Source organism: Scomber japonicus, chromosome 5 (assembly GCF_027409825.1).
Source record: "Scomber japonicus isolate fScoJap1 chromosome 5, fScoJap1.pri, whole genome shotgun sequence".
NCBI classification, from domain to species: domain Eukaryota; kingdom Metazoa; phylum Chordata; class Actinopteri; order Scombriformes; family Scombridae; genus Scomber; species Scomber japonicus.
This window is the reverse complement of record NC_070582.1, coordinates 23,130,600-23,149,422: the sequence shown is the minus strand read 5'-3', so window position 1 is coordinate 23,149,422 and position 18,823 is coordinate 23,130,600. Positions and strand designations below refer to the sequence as shown.

The 18,823-nt window shown below is 38.0% G+C and overlaps 3 protein-coding genes across 3 annotated transcripts; all 3 read right to left on the bottom strand.

Annotated features, from left to right (window-relative positions):
- Nucleotides 1-134: 134 nt before the first annotated feature.
- Nucleotides 135-8,729, bottom strand: tsg101a (tumor susceptibility 101a). Its single transcript, XM_053319676.1, has 10 exons — nucleotides 8,345-8,729; nucleotides 7,808-7,895; nucleotides 7,627-7,692; nucleotides 6,870-7,033; nucleotides 4,917-5,043; nucleotides 4,561-4,618; nucleotides 4,242-4,336; nucleotides 2,084-2,286; nucleotides 1,713-1,952; nucleotides 135-1,602 (listed from the first exon to the last, which is right to left on the bottom strand). Exons 1-10 carry the CDS (start codon nucleotides 8,384-8,386, stop codon nucleotides 1,513-1,515), a joined length of 1,173 nt encoding a protein of 390 aa, XP_053175651.1. The 5' UTR covers nucleotides 8,387-8,729; the 3' UTR covers nucleotides 135-1,512.
- Nucleotides 8,730-9,502: 773 nt separating this feature from the next.
- Nucleotides 9,503-14,231, bottom strand: LOC128359450 (E3 ubiquitin/ISG15 ligase TRIM25-like). Its single transcript, XM_053319944.1, has 9 exons — nucleotides 13,656-14,231; nucleotides 12,743-12,838; nucleotides 12,393-12,626; nucleotides 12,147-12,303; nucleotides 11,985-12,040; nucleotides 11,173-11,260; nucleotides 10,897-10,962; nucleotides 10,075-10,238; nucleotides 9,503-9,815 (listed from the first exon to the last, which is right to left on the bottom strand). Exons 1-9 carry the CDS (start codon nucleotides 14,229-14,231, stop codon nucleotides 9,720-9,722), a joined length of 1,533 nt encoding a protein of 510 aa, XP_053175919.1. The 3' UTR covers nucleotides 9,503-9,719.
- A 2,018-nt stretch (nucleotides 14,232-16,249) lies between these two features.
- zgc:123278 (uncharacterized protein LOC641569 homolog) lies at nucleotides 16,250-18,481 on the bottom strand. Its single transcript, XM_053319681.1, has 6 exons — nucleotides 18,148-18,481; nucleotides 17,924-18,008; nucleotides 17,756-17,821; nucleotides 17,450-17,613; nucleotides 17,256-17,355; nucleotides 16,250-17,038 (listed from the first exon to the last, which is right to left on the bottom strand). The coding sequence occupies exons 1-6, from the start codon at nucleotides 18,187-18,189 to the stop codon at nucleotides 16,929-16,931; spliced, it is 567 nt and encodes a 188-aa protein (XP_053175656.1). The 5' UTR covers nucleotides 18,190-18,481; the 3' UTR covers nucleotides 16,250-16,928.
- Between the last annotated feature and the right edge of the window lie 342 nt (nucleotides 18,482-18,823).

The window sequence follows — 18,823 nt, the reverse complement described above, 5'->3', positions numbered from 1 at the left end:
CAGACAAACTGACTTAGTAAAGTGTCCATCCAATGATGAAAAACAACATATTATAATTGACCTAGGCCAGTTCCCAAGACTGACAGTCACCACTGCTGACGGACTTCTGAATTCAATGACAAAGGCAAAAAAAATGAGCCATTAAATCAGATTTATTTTATTATAACTGATTTACATAAATCTACAGATATAAAAGAACTGGTGGTCTATGGTTGAAATGAAAACAAGAAAAAAATAACAGTAGATATTCTATCATACAATTCAAAGTGCATTTAGTAAAAGGCTAATTTAAATGAGACCTGTTCGCAAATATTACATAAGTTAAATTTTGATTAGTACAATAGTTCTTTTTGTACCCTCCAACAGTCGCGCTTTATACACACCCTTTTCCTTTATTTCACTGAAAACCTAAACTTCTCATCAGAGCTGAGAATGAGTAGACAGCACAAGGAAAACAGAGAAGAAAGAGAAAAATACAGAATTTCCTTTGTAACACCTTAGAATTAATTATGTCAAGACTGTCATCCACCTCAAACAGAGAGTAAAACAACTAATGTACATGATTGACTGGTTGACGCAGCCTAGAAGTCAAACTGGAGTGTGGACCTGAGCAGCTGACATACAATGAAAGAACCTCACACACACTAGCATAAAGAGATGCACATAGGACAGGGAAAAACATAGCGTGGACAAGTGCCATGGGAGCTCAAATCTAGCACCATAACAGACCCAAGCAAGACAGTGAAGACACAAGGTTTAGGTTAATCATCACTTCTACTGTATAAAAAGTGACTCAATGGCTATGTGACCCAGACCTTACACAGCAATAAATCATGAGACTGACCCCTAACCTTACTGAAAGGTTGCCCTGGGTATTTATATCAGAGCCTAACCTTTTCACTAGGACATACAGAGCCCTTTACAAAGCCCTACTTTACCGGCCCCTAACAATTTGTGCTTACTAGCCAAAAGACTTTGTCTAGCAAATGGATGGTTAACAGAACCTGTGGGCTATCCTCGAGTGCAGCATATACAGGTCGACACACTAGCTCACTCTGCACGCCAACCCAATCAAACCCTCAGTCACTGTCACACAGAGGTCTCATACCTCACTTTTACCAGTATGACGTGTGTTAAGCATCTTTTTGTGTCAACCGCAGTAACTGCTGTATAACATGGTGACTTTTTATATCATATTGAGGCAAAAAAGTAACTGTCATTTGTGGGTCATGAAAACCTGCAAACCCAAACTGATCTCATATGTGTTATGTCGTACTAGAGCTGTGATCACACCGGTCGGAATTCATTCTTCATAGATTTTGTATTTTCAACTATTCTCCATCATTGCTATTCAGATTTCTGTCTCAGAAGAACAGATTTTTATTAGGAAATGAATAATGAGGTTGGATGTTTGAACTACAAGAAGACATTCAAAAGGGAATAAAACAGAGGGGGAAGACAAGAGAGCAAAAAAGCATGGAGATATGAATGTTTCCAGGTAGTCAGTGTGGGTCAGTAGAGGTCACTAAGGCCAGCAGTCTTGCGGGCTTTCTGCATGAGGGCACGGAGCTGGAACTGTTTCCTGGACAGAAGGCGTACGTGCTGAAACAGAAGAGAAAATGAGTCAACAAGGATTAAAATCAAAGAAGACTTAAGTGCACGTATGTCTGTGTTGCTGATGCAGTAGTTTGTAGTTGTGTTGAAATGGCCACCTTGAGAAAAACCTCCAGGTCTATGACGCCCCTGCGGAGGGCCTCTCCCAGGTAGAAGATAGTGTCCTCAATTGCATTTTCCTCAGCATACAGGTTCAGGATCTGCTTGTACAGTGGAGCTGTGGGCACAATGACGTCATCAATGTCATTGTTCTCCGATTGGTTCTCCATCTTCTCCAAGGCGTCACTTAGCTCCTCGTCCTTTCTCTTCAGCAACTCAATGTTTCTGTCAACCTCGGTCTAGTGGAAACATCATCACAGCAACATAAAATAAATCTTATTATTAAAAAAGAAATGATGCCAAAAGAGATCTGATAACAGTAGGGGACAGAAAAAAGAAAATGCAGATTTAACATGGAAAAAATTCTCACCACTTCCTGGTCCAGTCTTGAGACCATGTCCTCGAGTTTCTGATGTCCCTTCTTGAGGTCTTCCTCTGTTCGTTTCAGAGCATCCAGCTCTGCCTGAGCTCTGTCCATTTCCTCCTTCATCCTCCAGCGAAGTTTGTCACTTACAGCTGAAATCAGGGATGCACGGATGGTGTCCTCACCAATGGTGCCATCTCTGCTCGGACCTTAAGAAGAAAGATATTTTGAAGTGATGTGAGATAGTGGATAGTCAATGTCCTGTCCTCAACAAAGTATAAGGTCCCTGTCTTCAAAATAAAAATCAGAAAAAATAACAATGAAGTGACAGTCTTAGGTTAAATAAAAGATCTAGTAAAATAAATGACAACTTAGACTAAATACAGACTATACGTTTTTGCAATAGAAATAAAAAGATTACAGTGTTTGGATTCTTAAGCCACTAGAGATATGGGGCAATATTGAAATGTGAAATGTTAGCTTACAGGTGCCAAAAGAAGCCTCACAGAGATACCAGCTGCTTCAAGATCAAGTAAGTTAAATGTGAACGGATGAGTGACAAATTAAATTAAAAAAACATCATGTGTAAAGGATTAGTTAGGCCACCATAAACCACACGGTGAGCTTAGATGCCACTTGGTATAGATTACCCAAATCTCAGGAACTCTACTGAAGGGATTAACGCCATTCTTCCAAAGGATATTCCCTTGTTTGGGGTTTTGATGATGCTGGTAGGGAGCATTATCTAATTAATTGATCCAACATCTCCCCACTGTTATCAGTTGTGTTAAGATCTGGTGACTGTGGAGGTCAAACATCTGGTTCCTATCATTATCACACTTATGTTTCCATGCCCTGGATGGAAACATCTGTACCCACTACATTTCTACGCTCATTTTGTTGGTATTGTTTTTTCTTTCATTTGTCATCCATCTGTAATTACCTGCCATAATGCCGTAGTTATAACTTAAATGATATACAAGATGACAAGTGTTATTGGATTGTCCCTACAGATGGCTGTGAGGATAAAGGCAGGATGCTTACGACTCAAAGAGTAACTAGAAATAAAGCACTATACAGTATAGTAGTACAATCCATAGAAAATCCCCACAATAAACCCTATTTTTGGAAAAATGTATGATTCAGTGTATTTCTTGAGACTTTGATAAAGATGAGCAGACTTAACTGTAAGGTCATTTTAAGGTTATTTGTGATGGTATACTGGAATACAATAAATTCAAATGTTCTTCTGATATTTTGTTCCCAGTATACATATACAGCAATGGGGGGAAAAAACTATACCCTAAACCCAAAGCTGATAACTACCAGGTTATGTAATAGTAAATGCACTAATAAATGTCTTCAGAGTCAAGACCATGGGCAGTACAGTCTGGAGTCAGCACTACAAATGTCAGAGTTGATTCAGTCTTGAGATCTGAGCAGTCTACAGGCAAAGTCTACTAAATATAGGAGACTACTAAAGCTCCTCCAGCAGGCCAGTCCCTGACCAGCATTTCGCTGCTGCTAACTGATGCTGGGACAGCACATGGGTCCCCTGACCATAGCTCTGTCTTTGTGTGGAGTTACTGTTCCCATCCTAAATATAGTGTGGTGTGCTTCAGAGGTATAGGGCATGCAGGGCTACAGGGGGGACTGTTGCTTTTCCTTCAAGTCTACTGTATCCTTTGGCCTTTAATGCTCCCAACTCTAGTTACACTAACGACCTTTCACTGGCAGCTCAGCGCGCCACCAAAGTCAGAGGGTGAGAGAGTTTGAGTCAGAAGGTCAAGTGTCTTAATACAGGGTTAACTAAAGGCCCTGGGATGATGTGCAGGTTTTGTTTTGTCTGGGGTGAATTAACCACTGGCTTAATATTTAATCACTGTGTTGCAATAAATATTGCGATACACAAAAAACTGTTTAGTATTGGATGGGATGTCACTTTAAAATTTTGCAAAACGCACACTGTACTTATTTGTTGGTTTACATGTGGATCTAAGAGAGACGTGCATGAAGAAGTGTAGACAGTTTCTGAGTGAACAGATTCATCTGTATTTTCTGTTTGTGTTGTTTGCAAAAACTTTGGAAACATACTTATTTTACTATAAAATGCACCCATGAGACAGAGAAACAAAGTACCTTGGAGGTTAAATGTAATACATACCCACAGTGGAGACTGGAGTCTGAGTAGGGTAGTGTGCAGGGCCAGCAGTGGCTGGGTAAGAGTTGCCAGTGGGATATTGGTAACCTGGATAGCCTCTGTAAATAGTTACATGATCAACAAACAGTTAATGCTTTATATTTCCCATTCTCAAACATTTCTATCTCTAACTTTACGCAACAAGTGCAAATGAACAGTCTTTCAGTCATGAATATATTCAATAAACATGCCACTGGGGAAACCACAAGAGTAAACATGCTGGGGCAGGTTTATTGTGTTATCCGGTGGAGAAAGTTGATGAACTGCTTGGAAAAAATGTTACCCTGGGTTTGGATTTGGTCCATAGGGCGAGACCGCAGGCATGCCAGGCATGTAGGAAGCTGAGGTAGAGAGATAGTACACAATCAGGTCTGAGACCACATAGATCAAAAAATATTTTCTCTGTGATGTGCTAGAGTGGTAGCTGAGCTCCACCTGGTGCTTAAGGAAATAAATGCATCATTTAAAAAACACATCTAATATTTAGAAAACTGGGTGGACAAACTATCCAAAAAATCTATATACTAATACTAATATACAAGAGAGATTTCCAATATGTAAAAACATATTATATATATAAGTATTAACATAATTTGGCTTCATATGAAAAGAGTCTCTTGGTGAATTTATGTGACTCACGGTTAGGGGGTCCAGCAGCTTGAAAGGCTTGATAAGGGTTTTGAGCGGTGGGGCGAGAAAACACAGGAGGCTCCTCTCCAAATACCACAATCATCACCTGAATGAGACCATACAGGTCTGACTGAGGCTGTAAAAAATACAAAGAGTTTAAATATTATTAAAAGCTACACTTACAATTGTCCTTGTTTGTATTAATTAGCACTCTGCCAACAGAGACTCAGGTTTGCATCTTGAGTGCTGTGTGCAGCTAGGTTTAGGCTAGATTCAAAGTCAGTTTCTAAATGTTTCCCTCAGCTTAAGACTCAAGACAAACTGTGAGCTTTCATTGTTATAGCTGGGGAGAAACAATTAGAGTTGAAAAAATCCCAGCAATGTAGAACCAAACCAAAATCTTTAGGGCAACCCCTCATAATGGAGCAGTGACATGTAGTTCACTAGGAGGAGAATCTGAGGAAAATGTGGTATTTTCAGTCAGGCTTGTCCTTAACATAATGTTAGAGAATTAGGCTGCATTCAGACTGCACGCAAATCTGATTCAAATCTGATTCCTTCTCAAAATTTTTAGGCCTGACTTTCCACACTGTTTTTTAGTGTCCAAATCGGATTTGGCTCTGTTCAGACTGGGCCACATTAATGGCCCATCTGACAGGTTGCTGTGGCAACGTCGTCGGAGCGGAGGCGTCATCTGGTGTGTATTGTGTGAAGTCATATAATTGCGACAGCAACAACAAACCGGATGTAAGAGAACAGAGCCATCTCACTAAAGATCAATTAAGAATTTGGTTTCGTCCTCTGTCCATGGACTGATGTTTTCGACATCATCCATTGTCTCCATTGATATCAGCTAGCAACAACAACTTGAATAAGCGCGGGTCTGGTGTCGCATAGAGTGACGTAGAGTAGCAAAGAGAAGAGAGATGTCACAGATAGTCAAAACCGATTTGAGTGTTTGGAGCTGTTCAGACTCAGACACATCTGTCCAAATGCGATTTGAAACTACCTCCCAAAGGTGGTTTCGATCTGGTTTGCAAAAATCGTATTTCATGTGATTGACTGTTCATCTGGCTCCAATCTAGATTGGCTAAAAATCGGATTTTGGCTTGAAGTCTGAACGCAGCCTTAGGCTTGTTAGTGGCTGTATTCGCTGCTGGTCAAGAAAGTATTTAGAAATCTCCACACAATCAGTAGGTTAGGAGATTGTCTAGTATCGCAAGACTAGGTTTAGGCAACAAAATCACTTTTGTTAAGGTAAGAAGAGACAAAAAAGATCATGGTTTAAATGTTAATAAACATGTTGTGCTTCAAATCACTGCAGACTTTTTTCTGTATTAAACCAAGACCACAATCATTCCCTAAGCCACTTTTTTCATTACTCCTGTTTAATTCATGTTTTTACATTCCATACATTTTACATAGCCTGCCCCATGCTCTCTTTCCAGCGACATTCCACTTCGCTCAGAAAGTTAGCATGGCAACCAAGACAAAATTTTCGCCTGAGATAGGGAACCAATCACAGTACGGGGAGGCGGGCTCAAGACGATGACGCCCGTAGAGCAACTCTGTTTACATCCAGCATGGCGGCCATGGAGGTGCAGCAACTGTTCAAAGCAGCAGTAGATTGTGTGCTAAATAAATTGTAAGGCCAAGTTCACTTTGAAAATAAAACAAAAACTTGCGCCACGTGATTTTTCCTTCATAAAAAGGATGTGTTCGCTCTGCTCCCTACAGGCTCTGAATACCTCATCGTGTATTGTTGATATGATTGGCTGTAAGTTTGTCCAGTAGCGTACAGAAGCATTTGATCGACATTCATTGATCCCGCCTCAAATACGAGGAAATGAATGGCTCCTTGCCAGACCCTACCTCACTTGTGGTAGGGTCTAGCATTAGCCAGACTAGTTTTCACACATAAGCAGTTTATAATATTATAATATTTGAAGACGCCACACTTACGTGCTTCCACTCATGTAGATAAGGCAGGTAGATCTTGCCATTGGCATCAATATGTTTACCAGTTTTGATCATCATGGCACTGGTAGGTTTGACAAAACATATGGGAGGGTTGTAGGGGTATGTGTCCAATAACCATAGACACACTGGGATGTTGTAGACATTGCCTACAGAAAACACATACTATATTAAAATATGACTGTTTTAAGTCCCATCATTATAACCAACCCACTATTACACAGACAAGCTGTATGCTATTATATATGGCACTCTAATATACTGTTCATGAAATTACAGGGAATCTCTAAATTAAGTATGTCAATTATGACATATTGTAAATTTTAAATGTTACAGCCCTGCGACCTCATGCTGATATTTTACAAGATGGCAATGTATGTTAATAGTCCCAACATCAAAGCTGAGACACTGTAGCCTGGGTTTGAAGCTCATTATGAAATATTCTGTTAGAAAACACATTTTAGATCTAATTTACACCTTGATGTCAGAACAGTGGGGGAACTGGCAGATGAAGGAAATGGTGCAACATGCTTGTTAATTGAAAGATTGGTCTAAAATCATGTATTTTGGTTTGGGCAGATTCCATCTCCACCTCCCCAAGTGATACACAACAAGTCATTTGTCAACATAGGCCTTAAATCTATAATGCCCAAGCCTTTAAAATTATTTAATCGAGTAATGTATCATATGTTTTCATAAACAATCATGAATAAACCAACAAATAAAAAAATAAAAAGGTTACCTCTGTAGCTTACTGGGACTGTTCCTGTTAAACTCATCAGGTCTCTTGTGGAGCCATCATTGAACACTGAAATACAAGAAAATCCCATGACAACTAGCACAACAAATTGTATTGGTTTAATAAAAAACAAATAAATAATTGAGCCATGGCAAAAACAGAAGATCAAAATCATTCAGTTTACCATAAGCATCCATAACTGGCTTCAAGTCTTTGTACTGGGAGATGACATTGGTTATCTCACGAACAGTCAGGTCTCTGTATTTGTATTGCTGAACAATGACACAAAAAAAGAGCAGAGAGACGATAATGTATTTTAATATGCTGAAAGGTTGGAACACAATTGTCAACATAAATCTACCAGAAAATAAAGTGTTGACTCGTTAACTGGTGTAACTAAGCAGCCAAAGTTCTTGCCTATGAAGTCAATTCAACATTATCCACAGTATGCAGCAGCTCACTTACTGTGTGTACACATTGTTTCATGCCAATTCCTATGAACACAATCGGGGCTCCAAAAAAGTTTTCATTACCAATTAATGATTACATTAATAAGGTTAGACATATGTTTAAATACTTAACTTGTGAGGAAAAACAAGACACTTAGCGTCACAGATAACAGGAAATGTCAACTTGCTAAAGCTAGCTAATAGCATCATGTTTGGTACCGGACATTAACGTTAGCTGAGGTAGTGACTAAGCGGTAAACTGGCATGTTTACCTTCAGCATTTTCTTTAGTTGTCCTTCATTGACAACTGCCATGGTTTCTGGATGTTTGTTTTAGCCACCCGCTTGAAAGATGAGTAAACAGCTGCCTTTTTAGTCCAGCTGGAGGGACAGCTAACACAAGCTAACGCTAGCTAGCAGGACTTGCGTGAATGCTAGGCTAACGTTAGCCCAGCCTCGGGCCTGGCTACGGTGAAGAAAATGATTTGGTTTCTCTATCAAAACCCTTCAGTCAAACAGAATGGATGTCTCTACTGTTAACGCAACGCTATTCAATGAAATAATGGATAACAGACAAAAGGTAAGTTAACGTAGTTCAAATAAGCCTAAAAACAAATCTACGATCGTCAACAAAAGAAATTTCCGGCATTCCACTTGATTTCTTCCGGTCCGCAGGTGACGTCACGTGCCAGACGAATGTTTACCAAGGTGTGGACCGGGGACCGACAGTGGCCTAAGGTATTTCCAGAGAATCAACAGAAACACTAGTAATATTTTTATTTTAATCTGTTCTCTTCCTTTACATTAGTTGAAGGACAGCATGTATCAAGACGACGAGTGGGTGGACACAAGATTAGAAATCCCTGTCTGTATGTTGCAGTACACTTCAACAGTAGTGCAATATGGCACCTTTAAAATAATCATAGATTTGAAAAACACTGAAAAAGTTTAAACAAAAACTGAAAATGATCAACTTCATAAATGGAGGATTTTTTGACAATAAAAAAAGTGAAAGACACAGACAGAATTTAAAATAAAACCTTTATTGCCCTCTTGCCTTGATGACAACATCCAGTCTCAGAATATGAGTAAACGAGTCCTTATTTGTTTCTGTTTGCCAGTGATTTCATTTTTTATTTTTCTAAATATGAAAAGAAAATCAAATCATTTTAAAATTTCTGCTCATCCCTTTTTAACTAGGAAAAAGAAAAACAACTTGTATTTTCTATTATCAATAGGCTATTTCAATATAATCTTTTGTACTTTAAAACAAAAATCAAATAACTACATGTTCCTGAAAAGAAAATCGAATGACCAAAATATACATGGACCATTCCCACACCCATTGTGGCAGCCAACCACAACGCTGAGGCATGCACACAGAATAATCATCATCTTGTGCATGTTTTCTCTCTAGTAGAGGGGGTATGACTAGGCAACAAAATTAATCAGACCATTATCTGATTAAAATGATGGATTTCGCTGAGTTTTAAAATTGTTGGAAACATTTGGGATAATATAAGTAGCTACACAACTGACCAAAATACATAGTTATCTAGTTGTTTTTAGACATTTTAAAGCGCAATAGTTTCATATTATAGTTTGAACACACTGGCAAACAAATACCAAAGTAGTTTGTCAAGGGGCTTCAGGAAGCCCCCCCACTGGGACGAGAAAACACAGGCGGATCATCTTCAAATACCACAATCATCACCTGAATGAGACCATTCAAGTCCGACTGAGGCTGTAAAAAAAAAAAGAAAGAGAAGGACAAGTTTTATGAATCAAGATAATAAATGCAGAATTCAATTTGCAATGATCAACAGGGTGGACCAAAGCTCAAATTTTATTGCAAGCTGTGACTTCCTCAGATACCGCATATAGTGTGAGATCTGTATACCAACCCTGTCTCCTAGAAATTACATTCGTATACAACTAAATGTTATTAATATTTATTATAATTGATACTGATCGATTATAATATTTGGAGATACCACACTTACGTGCTTCCACTCATGTAGATAAGGCAGGTAGATCTCGCCATTGGCATCAATATGTTTGCCAGTTTTGATCATCATGGCACTGGTAGGTTTGACAAAACATATGGGAGGATTGTAGGGGTATGTGTCCAATAACCATAGACACACTGGGATGTTGTAGACATTGCCTACAGAAAACACATACTATATTAAAATATGACTGTTTTAAGTCCCATCATTATAACCAGCCCACTATTACACTTGACAAACCCTTTGTTATTTTGAAGCAATCTCTTGTTTTTTGTTGTACAAAACAACAGGGGATCTCTAAATGAAGTGAACCACAATCATGACATATTGTTAATTTTAAATTTGACCTCATGCTGATATTTAGCAACATGGCAATATATGTTAATAGTCCCAATCTCAAAGCTGAGATACTGTAGCCTGGGTTTGAAGCTCATTATGAAATATTCTGTTAGAAAATGTACACCTTGATGTCAGAACAGTGGGGAAACTGGCAGATGAAGGAAATGGTGCAACATGCTTGTTAATGAAAAGATTGTTCTAAAATCATGTGTCTTGGTTCAGGCAGATTCCATCTTCACCTCCCAAAAAAACACACAAAATGGCATTTTCTTACCACAGTAGTTACAATGAGTCTACAGTGTGGAAGTTTGTTTCAAAAAGTGGAAGATAAAGAAAATAAGAGCTGGAAAAGCCACAAAAGAGATTAAAAACTGGTACTAAACTTGTTATGTCTAAGCCTTTCACATTCTGTAATGGAATAATCTCATATGTTTTCATAGACAACCTTGGTATTACAAATACAGAGAAAAGCATTACCTCTGTAGCTTACTGGGATTGTTCCTGTTAAACTCATCAGGTCTTTTGTGGAGCCATCTGTGAACACTGAAATACAAAACAAACATATTAAAACTAACACAACATATTGTATTGTATATATTAGCATACAAACTATAACTGTGACAAGGCATAAACAGAAGATCAAAATGTTTCAGTTTACCATGACAACTAGCACAACAAATTATATTGGTTTAATAAAAAACAAATAAATAATTCAGCCATGGCAAAACAGAAGATCAAAATCATTCAGTTTACCATAAGCATCCATAACTGGCTTCAAATCGTTGTACTGGGAGATCACATTGGTTATGTCACGAACAGTCAGGTCTCTGTATTTGTATTGCTGAACAATGACAAAAAAAACAGAAAAGCAATGACAGTGTATGTTAGTATGTTTAAAGGTTGAGGTACATTTTGGACCCTCATCTAGATTGTATTACTTTCAACTCTGTTCTGCTTTTATTGTAGAAGTATCCTATTAGGGACAATAAAGTTTATCCTTATCCTTATCTGACAGAAAAAAAGGTTGGCACATTAACTGATGTAACCATCTTTAGCATGCAGTGGTTCACTTGCTGTGTTTGTTTCTTGCTAGGTCCATAAAAACCCAATCTAGGATCAAAATATAAAATGGGTTCGCTTTTTTTTTCTTTCTATAATTCTTCTATCACAACTTATACTTGACCACTACTTACCTGGTATTTTTGGTCCTATCCTGTAATAGGTTTGATGGCATCAGTAATGTTGGTATCAGGTTGAAAGGATTTTTTAGCAGTGACTGATTAACTGTTTAACTGTTCATATTTCTTTAAAGCAGCTGTGTACAAATCTAGAAATGGTGAACTTGTGAACATATCAACAAAATGCTTACAGTTAATTGACATTTAATTGATGTTAGTTGGGTAAATTATCAACACAGCTATGCTAAATTGCAAAGCGTTGTCAGGAAAAACAAGCCATTTATCATTACAAACTACAGGAAATGTCAACCTGCAAACACTAATGTCATATTTGGTGTAGAGGATATTAGTTATGATAGGTTCTTAATGGTAAATTAGCAGGTTTACCTTCAGCATTTTCTTCAGGGTGCCTATGTTGATTGATGAAACAGGAACAGCTTGAACTGAAAACAGAATATATACTCTTTCTCAGAACAGCACAGATATTTTGGAGGAATTGTGTAATTGCACAATCTGACATTATTTAAGCAAATAAACATGAGTTATTACCTGTCTTAGATATTTCTCCAATATCCTGCGTCATGCTTTCTGTATTCTCTCTCAAATTAGAAATGGCCTTTGTCAGAAAATCAAAACACACGTGTAGCTGGATGTTGACATCAGAGGACAGGTCAGGTTCTGGACAGTCAGACATAGACTGGTAGCTCTGAAAACATTTAAAAAGAGAAACACAACATAAACTAGAGTCTTATACAAAATAGTGTAGCCTATATATGTATTTGTCTGCCTGATCACCTGCAGGAAGTGAATGTCATCTTCAGAGAGTGAGAGCTGCTTCAGTTCATCCTCTCTCTTCTTCAGCTCAGAGATGTTCTCTTCCAGCCAATCCACAAACGCCTCAGCTCGGCTCATTGCAGCTTTCTCCTGAACTTGAATCTGTTCCTTCACAGCATACCGCCTTTTATCCGCCTTCAGGACTGTCTCTGCATAGGCTTTCTCATTTTGATCAGCTGCTGCATGTGCAGAACACTGACAGTAAAACAGAAAATTAGGAATAATATCATTACTTTTACTTTTATTTTAAGGAATAGGTCACTAGATATTGTGCATCTAAGTCAGTTTAAAAACATACAAGAGAAACACACCTTCAGTGCTTTCATTTTCTGTCTTAGCTGCTGGAGCTGCTTCTCATTTTCCTGTATCCCCTGCTGGTACCTTTGTGTTTTCTTTCCAAATCGTTTCTGAAAATAAAATCATATTGTTCACTGTTGAATCAAGTGGTGCAAAAAACAGTTTTGCATTTCACTGAAACAGTACAATATTGTTGTATTGTTGTATGTATCAATGGTTAACCTCATCAGTGGAGAAAGTGCCCAGGAGCCCAGGATGTCTTACATCCTGGGATGAACATGTTTATTTAAGTTTGGCCAAGGAGAATGAAAATATTATCAACAAATCCATCTGATGCAAGATGCCACCATGATTCTGAGGAAATTGTCCTCCGTGGATAGTCTTTAAGCCTTTACAGATAGTACCATGAATACTTTATGCCAATAAATGGTCATACTCAATGTATACAGCAATTGAATTGGCCTATTGATTCATAATTCTATAAATAAAGAAACACAGTTACCCATCTGTGAATGTAGGGAGGCAGTATCCTCTGAACTTGGATGCTATCGCAATACTGTAACAATGTTATCAAAGTGACTCCTGCATTCCCCAAAGCACCACAGACAGTTAGCTTCACTATCTCAAGGAGAGAGACAGTATGTCTCTCTGCCAAGACAAGACAATAATGCAGCCTTTACTGTGAACTCAAGGCCCATGCTTGACCTTAAATATGGAACATTCCCTAACACAGTATAATGTGTCTTCCTGATTCTCCATGAAATCAATACACAACATGTATATAAATAAATAAAGATTGATGTAGAGCAGGTAGAGATTTTTGACAATCATGAAATAGAATTTGCATCAATATGAATATTATAGCATGTTTATAAGGTCTATCTATTACAAGATCTAACTATGTTGTGCAAAAATAAATATTCTTACTTGTTTCTCTTTCCTCTCTGCTTCAGCTGAAACAATGTCATGACCTTTGTGCTCATCCATCACACAAAGTTGGCAAATGCATCGTTGATCACTTCGACAATAGACTTCCAGCAGCCTATCATGCTTAGTGCAGATCTTCTCTTGTAAGGAAGCAGAAACTTCTACCAGCTTGTGCCTTTTGAAAGCTGCAGACTCATAGTGGGGCTGCAGGTGAGTTGCACAGTAAGATGCCAGACACATCAGACAAGACTTAACAGCTTTCAGCTTCTTAACAGTGCAGACATCACACTCCACATCTCCTGGACCGACTTCATCCCTCACAGGAGCAGAGGACTGTGCCCCAAGTTTCCCTGCCAAATCAGCTAGCACTGTGTTCTTGTTCAGCACAGGTCTGCTGGGGAAACTGTGTCTACACTGAGGACAGCAGTAAACACCACCCTGATCCTCCAGGTCCCAGCATCCATTTATGCAGTCCATACAATAGCTGTGGCCACAATGAAGAGTCACAGGGTTCTTCAGGATATCCAAGCATATTGAGCAGGATAAAGTATCTGGTTCTATGTAGCTCGCTGCCATCTTGGTGATAAGTTCCTCTTTCGTTTAGGTTGAAACCAAAACTTTGTCAAACTCTATTAAATCAGAAAAATACCTCTCATCTGATTAAAAGTTAGTTACTCCACAAATAAATCAAATAAACAGTATAAGAATGGAAATAAGTGAAGTTACTCTCAAAGCAGACTACATGACACAGTGGGTGTTTTTCATTATGTTAGTGTGCTTGCTTCTTCATGTGTAAGCTCCTCCCAGGAAGGATGTGAAGTGAGGATAGAGGAATTTAATTCACCAAACATCCTGTCCTTGATGCACAGCACCTCAACTGTCAAATATGTAGAAGTCAGCTATCAATATGTAGTATAAACTCTACAGTTTTAACTTAAAATTTTTGTACAATAAATTAAACTTTAAACGTACTTAATAATTTCTTCATATTGATAACTGGAAGGGGAACCCATGCAATACACAAGCCAGAATGAGTGAGAGAAAGAAAGAAAAGAGAGAGTGAGAGAGTGGTGGGCAAGCATGCTAGAGAGTTTAGGTTATTTCTGATTGTTTCAAATTGCTTACTCCCTAAAGGACACACAACCCTGTGGGGAGGTGCCGGATGAATTCAGAGCTTTAACCTGTCAGCAGCGCTGTCTGTATGGAGTTCAGCCCTGCCCTTGGTCAAGCAGACACAGAAACCTGCTGCTCTTTACATCCATGACACAGATTGGATGTATAAAGAGAACTGTATACACTCCGTTCACTCTTATGAAAGTTGCTCAGTGGTGTGTGAAGCCAGAAGAGTCTATCTCCAGGCTTGGAGTATTTGCCACAGGTGCATTTGGTCATCTTTTTGCATTTCAAGCACTACCTGTGCCTGGATATTTGTCTGAGGAACACCTTACAGTTTGCAACATCGCAAATAATTGATACCTTCTAGGGAACTAGTGTTGTTGTTTTTTGTTTTGCACTCAGTTCTTACATTTGTTTGGGATTTTAGTCAATCTAAAATACTCAGTTCAAATGTCACACCGACCATTTTCTGGTGGGAAATGCTACAAGTGGAGTTTTCTATAAATAATAAATATATGAGGGGAGAATGTGTGGGTACTTCTCAATCACAAAAACAGAGCTGTCGATCAGTTTCATCCAGTGAACGATTCAATTCAGCCACACAAGCGTAATGCCAATAGTTGACCAGCAGATGGCGCCATTTTGACTGTATCAAATGCTTCGAGACAGTGAACTATTGTTTTGACCTAGCGCCTCAGAAAGCTTTTTCACTAATGGAAATATGTTTTTGGTCTTCCCGGTTGGGAGTGCTTTCATATTTGATCTTTAAGCATGGCAGTGTGCTGAAAACATGAAATAGTTTGTCTGTGTGTCGTTGTGTGTCCTTTTTAAACAATGTGAGAAACTAAAAGATGAGACAGTCTGAAGAAAGCCACAGAGGAAACGGGAAGACGCGAGATTTGGGCAGAACGCGATCACCGAGGACACGAGGGCAGCGTTAGGTATCTTTTCATGTGTGTTTCCCAGCACTAGTCACTTAACTGGACTTAACATTGTACAGAATTTAATTATTTATGGCACATCACATTTAATTTTTGCACTTGTCACCACTTCTTGGTCCATCTTTTGTTTGTTCAGTCAATAGTTCATTTAAATGTAAATGTTTCATTTAATTTTAGTACAACTTTATTTAATGATTTCATTATTATTACCTGAATCTTGTTATATGTCTGTTCTATGTTGTGTTTGTTGGAGGGAATGCCAGGACATATTCTATATATGTTTGCATACTTGGCTAATAAAGAGGTTCTGATTCTGATTATCATAATGTGATTATGACTACAAGAAAAGTGTAAGGGAATAATAAGACCTCCAAACTAAATTAAAGACAGATTTGGCCCTCAGTGAGAACCATAGCCATGGGTACGTGTACAGTGCAAAACCAAAGATGAAAAAGATATTCAGTGTCTACACTTACATTTTTCTATTAAAAGTGCTTCCCACAATGACAAGCACAAACATGTTTAATGTGGCTCTTAATTCATAACACCAGCATTAGTTGTTGTAACAACAAATTGTATTATATCAATAGATGATCCTGTTTTTTGGAATAGCTTTGACTATACTGTCTATGGAAAAAGCTGTGTGAAATGTAGGTTTTCCCCTATGCATCTTTTTTTAATACAAAATAGTCACAATTTTCAACAGTAACATTAACAAGCAAAACAACATTTTTTTTCACAGATTAACAATTTTTCAACCTAATTGATGCTCATAATTGAGGAAATAGTACTAAAAAATAAAACTAACTCTTCTCCACGGTAGAATGTGAAAATATTCTCTGGTCAAAAGTCCAAAGCAGTTGTGGATAATTACAACGATTGTCTGTGAGAGATGACACTTTATGAACTGCTCATAAAGTAATACATGTTTGTTAACACACTGGCATTGAAAAGTAAAAGTAAACTGTTACAAACATATGAAAAACATTTTTTCACAACGGATGCAATACACTCCATATCATACACAGATGATTATGTTTTCCTTAGTTGCTGTTCGACATTTACAGTCCAAATGAAAAATAAACTTAATTTTTGAAAATAAACTATTTGTCTGAAATTTCAATGGATACCATCTGACACTGTGCACAGGATAAAACTCTTTATAGGCAACACAAACAAATACAGAGCACAAATTATCGTTAAAGTCCACAGAAGACTAACAGTTTGTTTCATTTTCTTGCTGACCTTCTTCTCTGGCTAAAGACAAATACAAACTTCCATCTGACGTTGAAAGCACTTCTGCTTGCCTGTGATACTGTTGCCGACCTAAAAAAAAAGAAGAAAAAACTTAATTTAGAAAAGGTAAAGAGTAATTTCAGGCCAAAATATATGAGTACTGAACCTAGTTTCACACTTGATCAAGTGTGGCCTAGATATGAATCTCGGATGTCTTATCAACACCAGTCTCTATCTAGGCCACCTGCTAGTGTTGTTGTTTTCGAAATTCAGAGACTTGCTTTCTGCCTGTCTGATTGTTACTTACAAGAGGCTTGTTGAAGCTCTGGATGCTGCTTACATAATGGAGGAAATTCTCCAAATGTCGCAGCCATCACCTGCAGTAGGCTCACTAGGTCACACTCACCCTGAGAAGGGAATGGAAGAAGTCACACCAGTGTCACATGGGTGTAAAGCTCTAAATGACACTGTGCTGCTCTAATAAAGTTTAGGTTCTCTCACATGTTTCCATTCCTGCAGGTACGGCAGTTTGACTTCACCATCGCTGGAGATAAACTTTCCTGTTATTATCCACATGTCAGGTGTAGGTCTGACGTAGCAGATGGGGGCAGTCTGGGGGTAGCTATCCTCGACCCACAGGCATATAGGGATGTTGTAGGTCTGGTCTTGTATGAGAACGGGAAATTTTTTAATATCTTGAGAGATTCTGAGCGTTACATGTTTTTAATTAGACTTAATTGGAATGGATATCAAAGCCAACTTTCATTCATAACATGTAATATAAAATGCAAAGTCGTTTTCCTTTACCTTTAAACATGACAGGAATAGTTCCGCTTAGACACATCAAGACCTTTGTGGTTCCGTCATTGTAAACTGTACAGAAATTCAAAAAATGACATTTAGAGTACTTGTATACATTTTCCACTGGATGAATAATTGCAGTAATACGTTTAGAGTTGTTGTTTCCCTTTTTACCATATTTATCCATCATGGGTTGAAGAGTTTTGAAGTGAGTCAGTACCATATATATTTCATGGGCCACATGTTTGCGAAGATATGTCTTCATAAAAGATAAAACAAACAAACAAGGACAATAAATGAAAAAAACAAAACAGTGAAAAAATATAACCACCAGTATGTGTGTTAATTAGATTAGGTGTAATTCAGAGAAAATATACATTTTTGATGATTATTCTTACCTTAGGTAGCATTTTCTTGATTTTTCCTTCGTAGTATGGCATGATTATGGATCATCTAAAAAGCAATATCGCTAGAGCTTTGTATCTTCGGTCACCAACACTCAACAACCTTTGGCCTTCCTGCTGTCTTGGGTTTATGGATAACCTCTTCTCCTTTATGACCATGAAGAGCCAATAAAACAACAGCCTCATAATTATGCAAATTCTGTCCCAAAAAGCCATGACTAGGTTAAAGTACATGGCTTGAACAAACATGACAGGAGTAAACAGTGACTCAATAAACCAACATATTGCAGTCTCTATTTATAATGATTATCTCTGAGTGGTAGAGGAGCCATGTTTTGTATTTTTTTGGAATTGTGTGACTGTCTAGTGAGTCTCTTCAAATAAGGAATCTGCTACTACTATCTACATATACTACTTTTCTTGTCTTACTTCTTTGACATGTATTCAGCTTTGCAATACATTGTCAGAGGGGTTAACCTTTGTTTGAGGTATTTTGTTTTTCTTTAAATAATTATCAATATCTATCAATTCATATCAAGACATATTTACTGTGACAGGAAAACATGAGAAAAATCATTATTGTGAAGCATTCAAAATGTCTCTTTAGATGATGAAATCCTCCACTAGGTTTATGAAAAAACCCTGTTCACCTGGAAAATCTAAAACATCC

Coding starts and splice junctions, on each gene's coding strand:
- tsg101a (XM_053319676.1), bottom strand. CDS start 8,386: ATGGCAGTTGTCAATGAAGGACAACTAAAGAAAATGCTGAAG. Junction 7,693..7,807: donor GCCAGTTATGGATGCTTATG/GTAAACTGAATG, acceptor CTTGTATTTCAG/TGTTCAATGATGGCTCCACA. Junction 1,953..2,083: donor CAAGACTGGACCAGGAAGTG/GTGAGAATTTTT, acceptor TGTTTCCACTAG/ACCGAGGTTGACAGAAACAT.
- LOC128359450 (XM_053319944.1), bottom strand. CDS start 14,231: ATGGCAGCGAGCTACATAGAACCAGATACTTTATCCTGCTCAATATGC. Junction 12,839..13,655: donor CAGAGAGGAAAGAGAAACAA/GTAAGAATATTT, acceptor TTTTATTTTCAG/AAACGATTTGGAAAGAAAAC. Junction 12,041..12,146: donor TGGAGAAATATCTAAGACAG/GTAATAACTCAT, acceptor TTCTGTTTTCAG/TTCAAGCTGTTCCTGTTTCA.
- zgc:123278 (XM_053319681.1), bottom strand. CDS start 18,189: ATGCCATACTACGAAGGAAAAATCAAGAAAATGCTACCTAAG. Junction 18,009..18,147: donor TCAAGAAAATGCTACCTAAG/GTAAGAATAATC, acceptor TCTTTTATGAAG/ACATATCTTCGCAAACATGT. Junction 17,822..17,923: donor ACCCATGATGGATAAATATG/GTAAAAAGGGAA, acceptor ATTTCTGTACAG/TTTACAATGACGGAACCACA.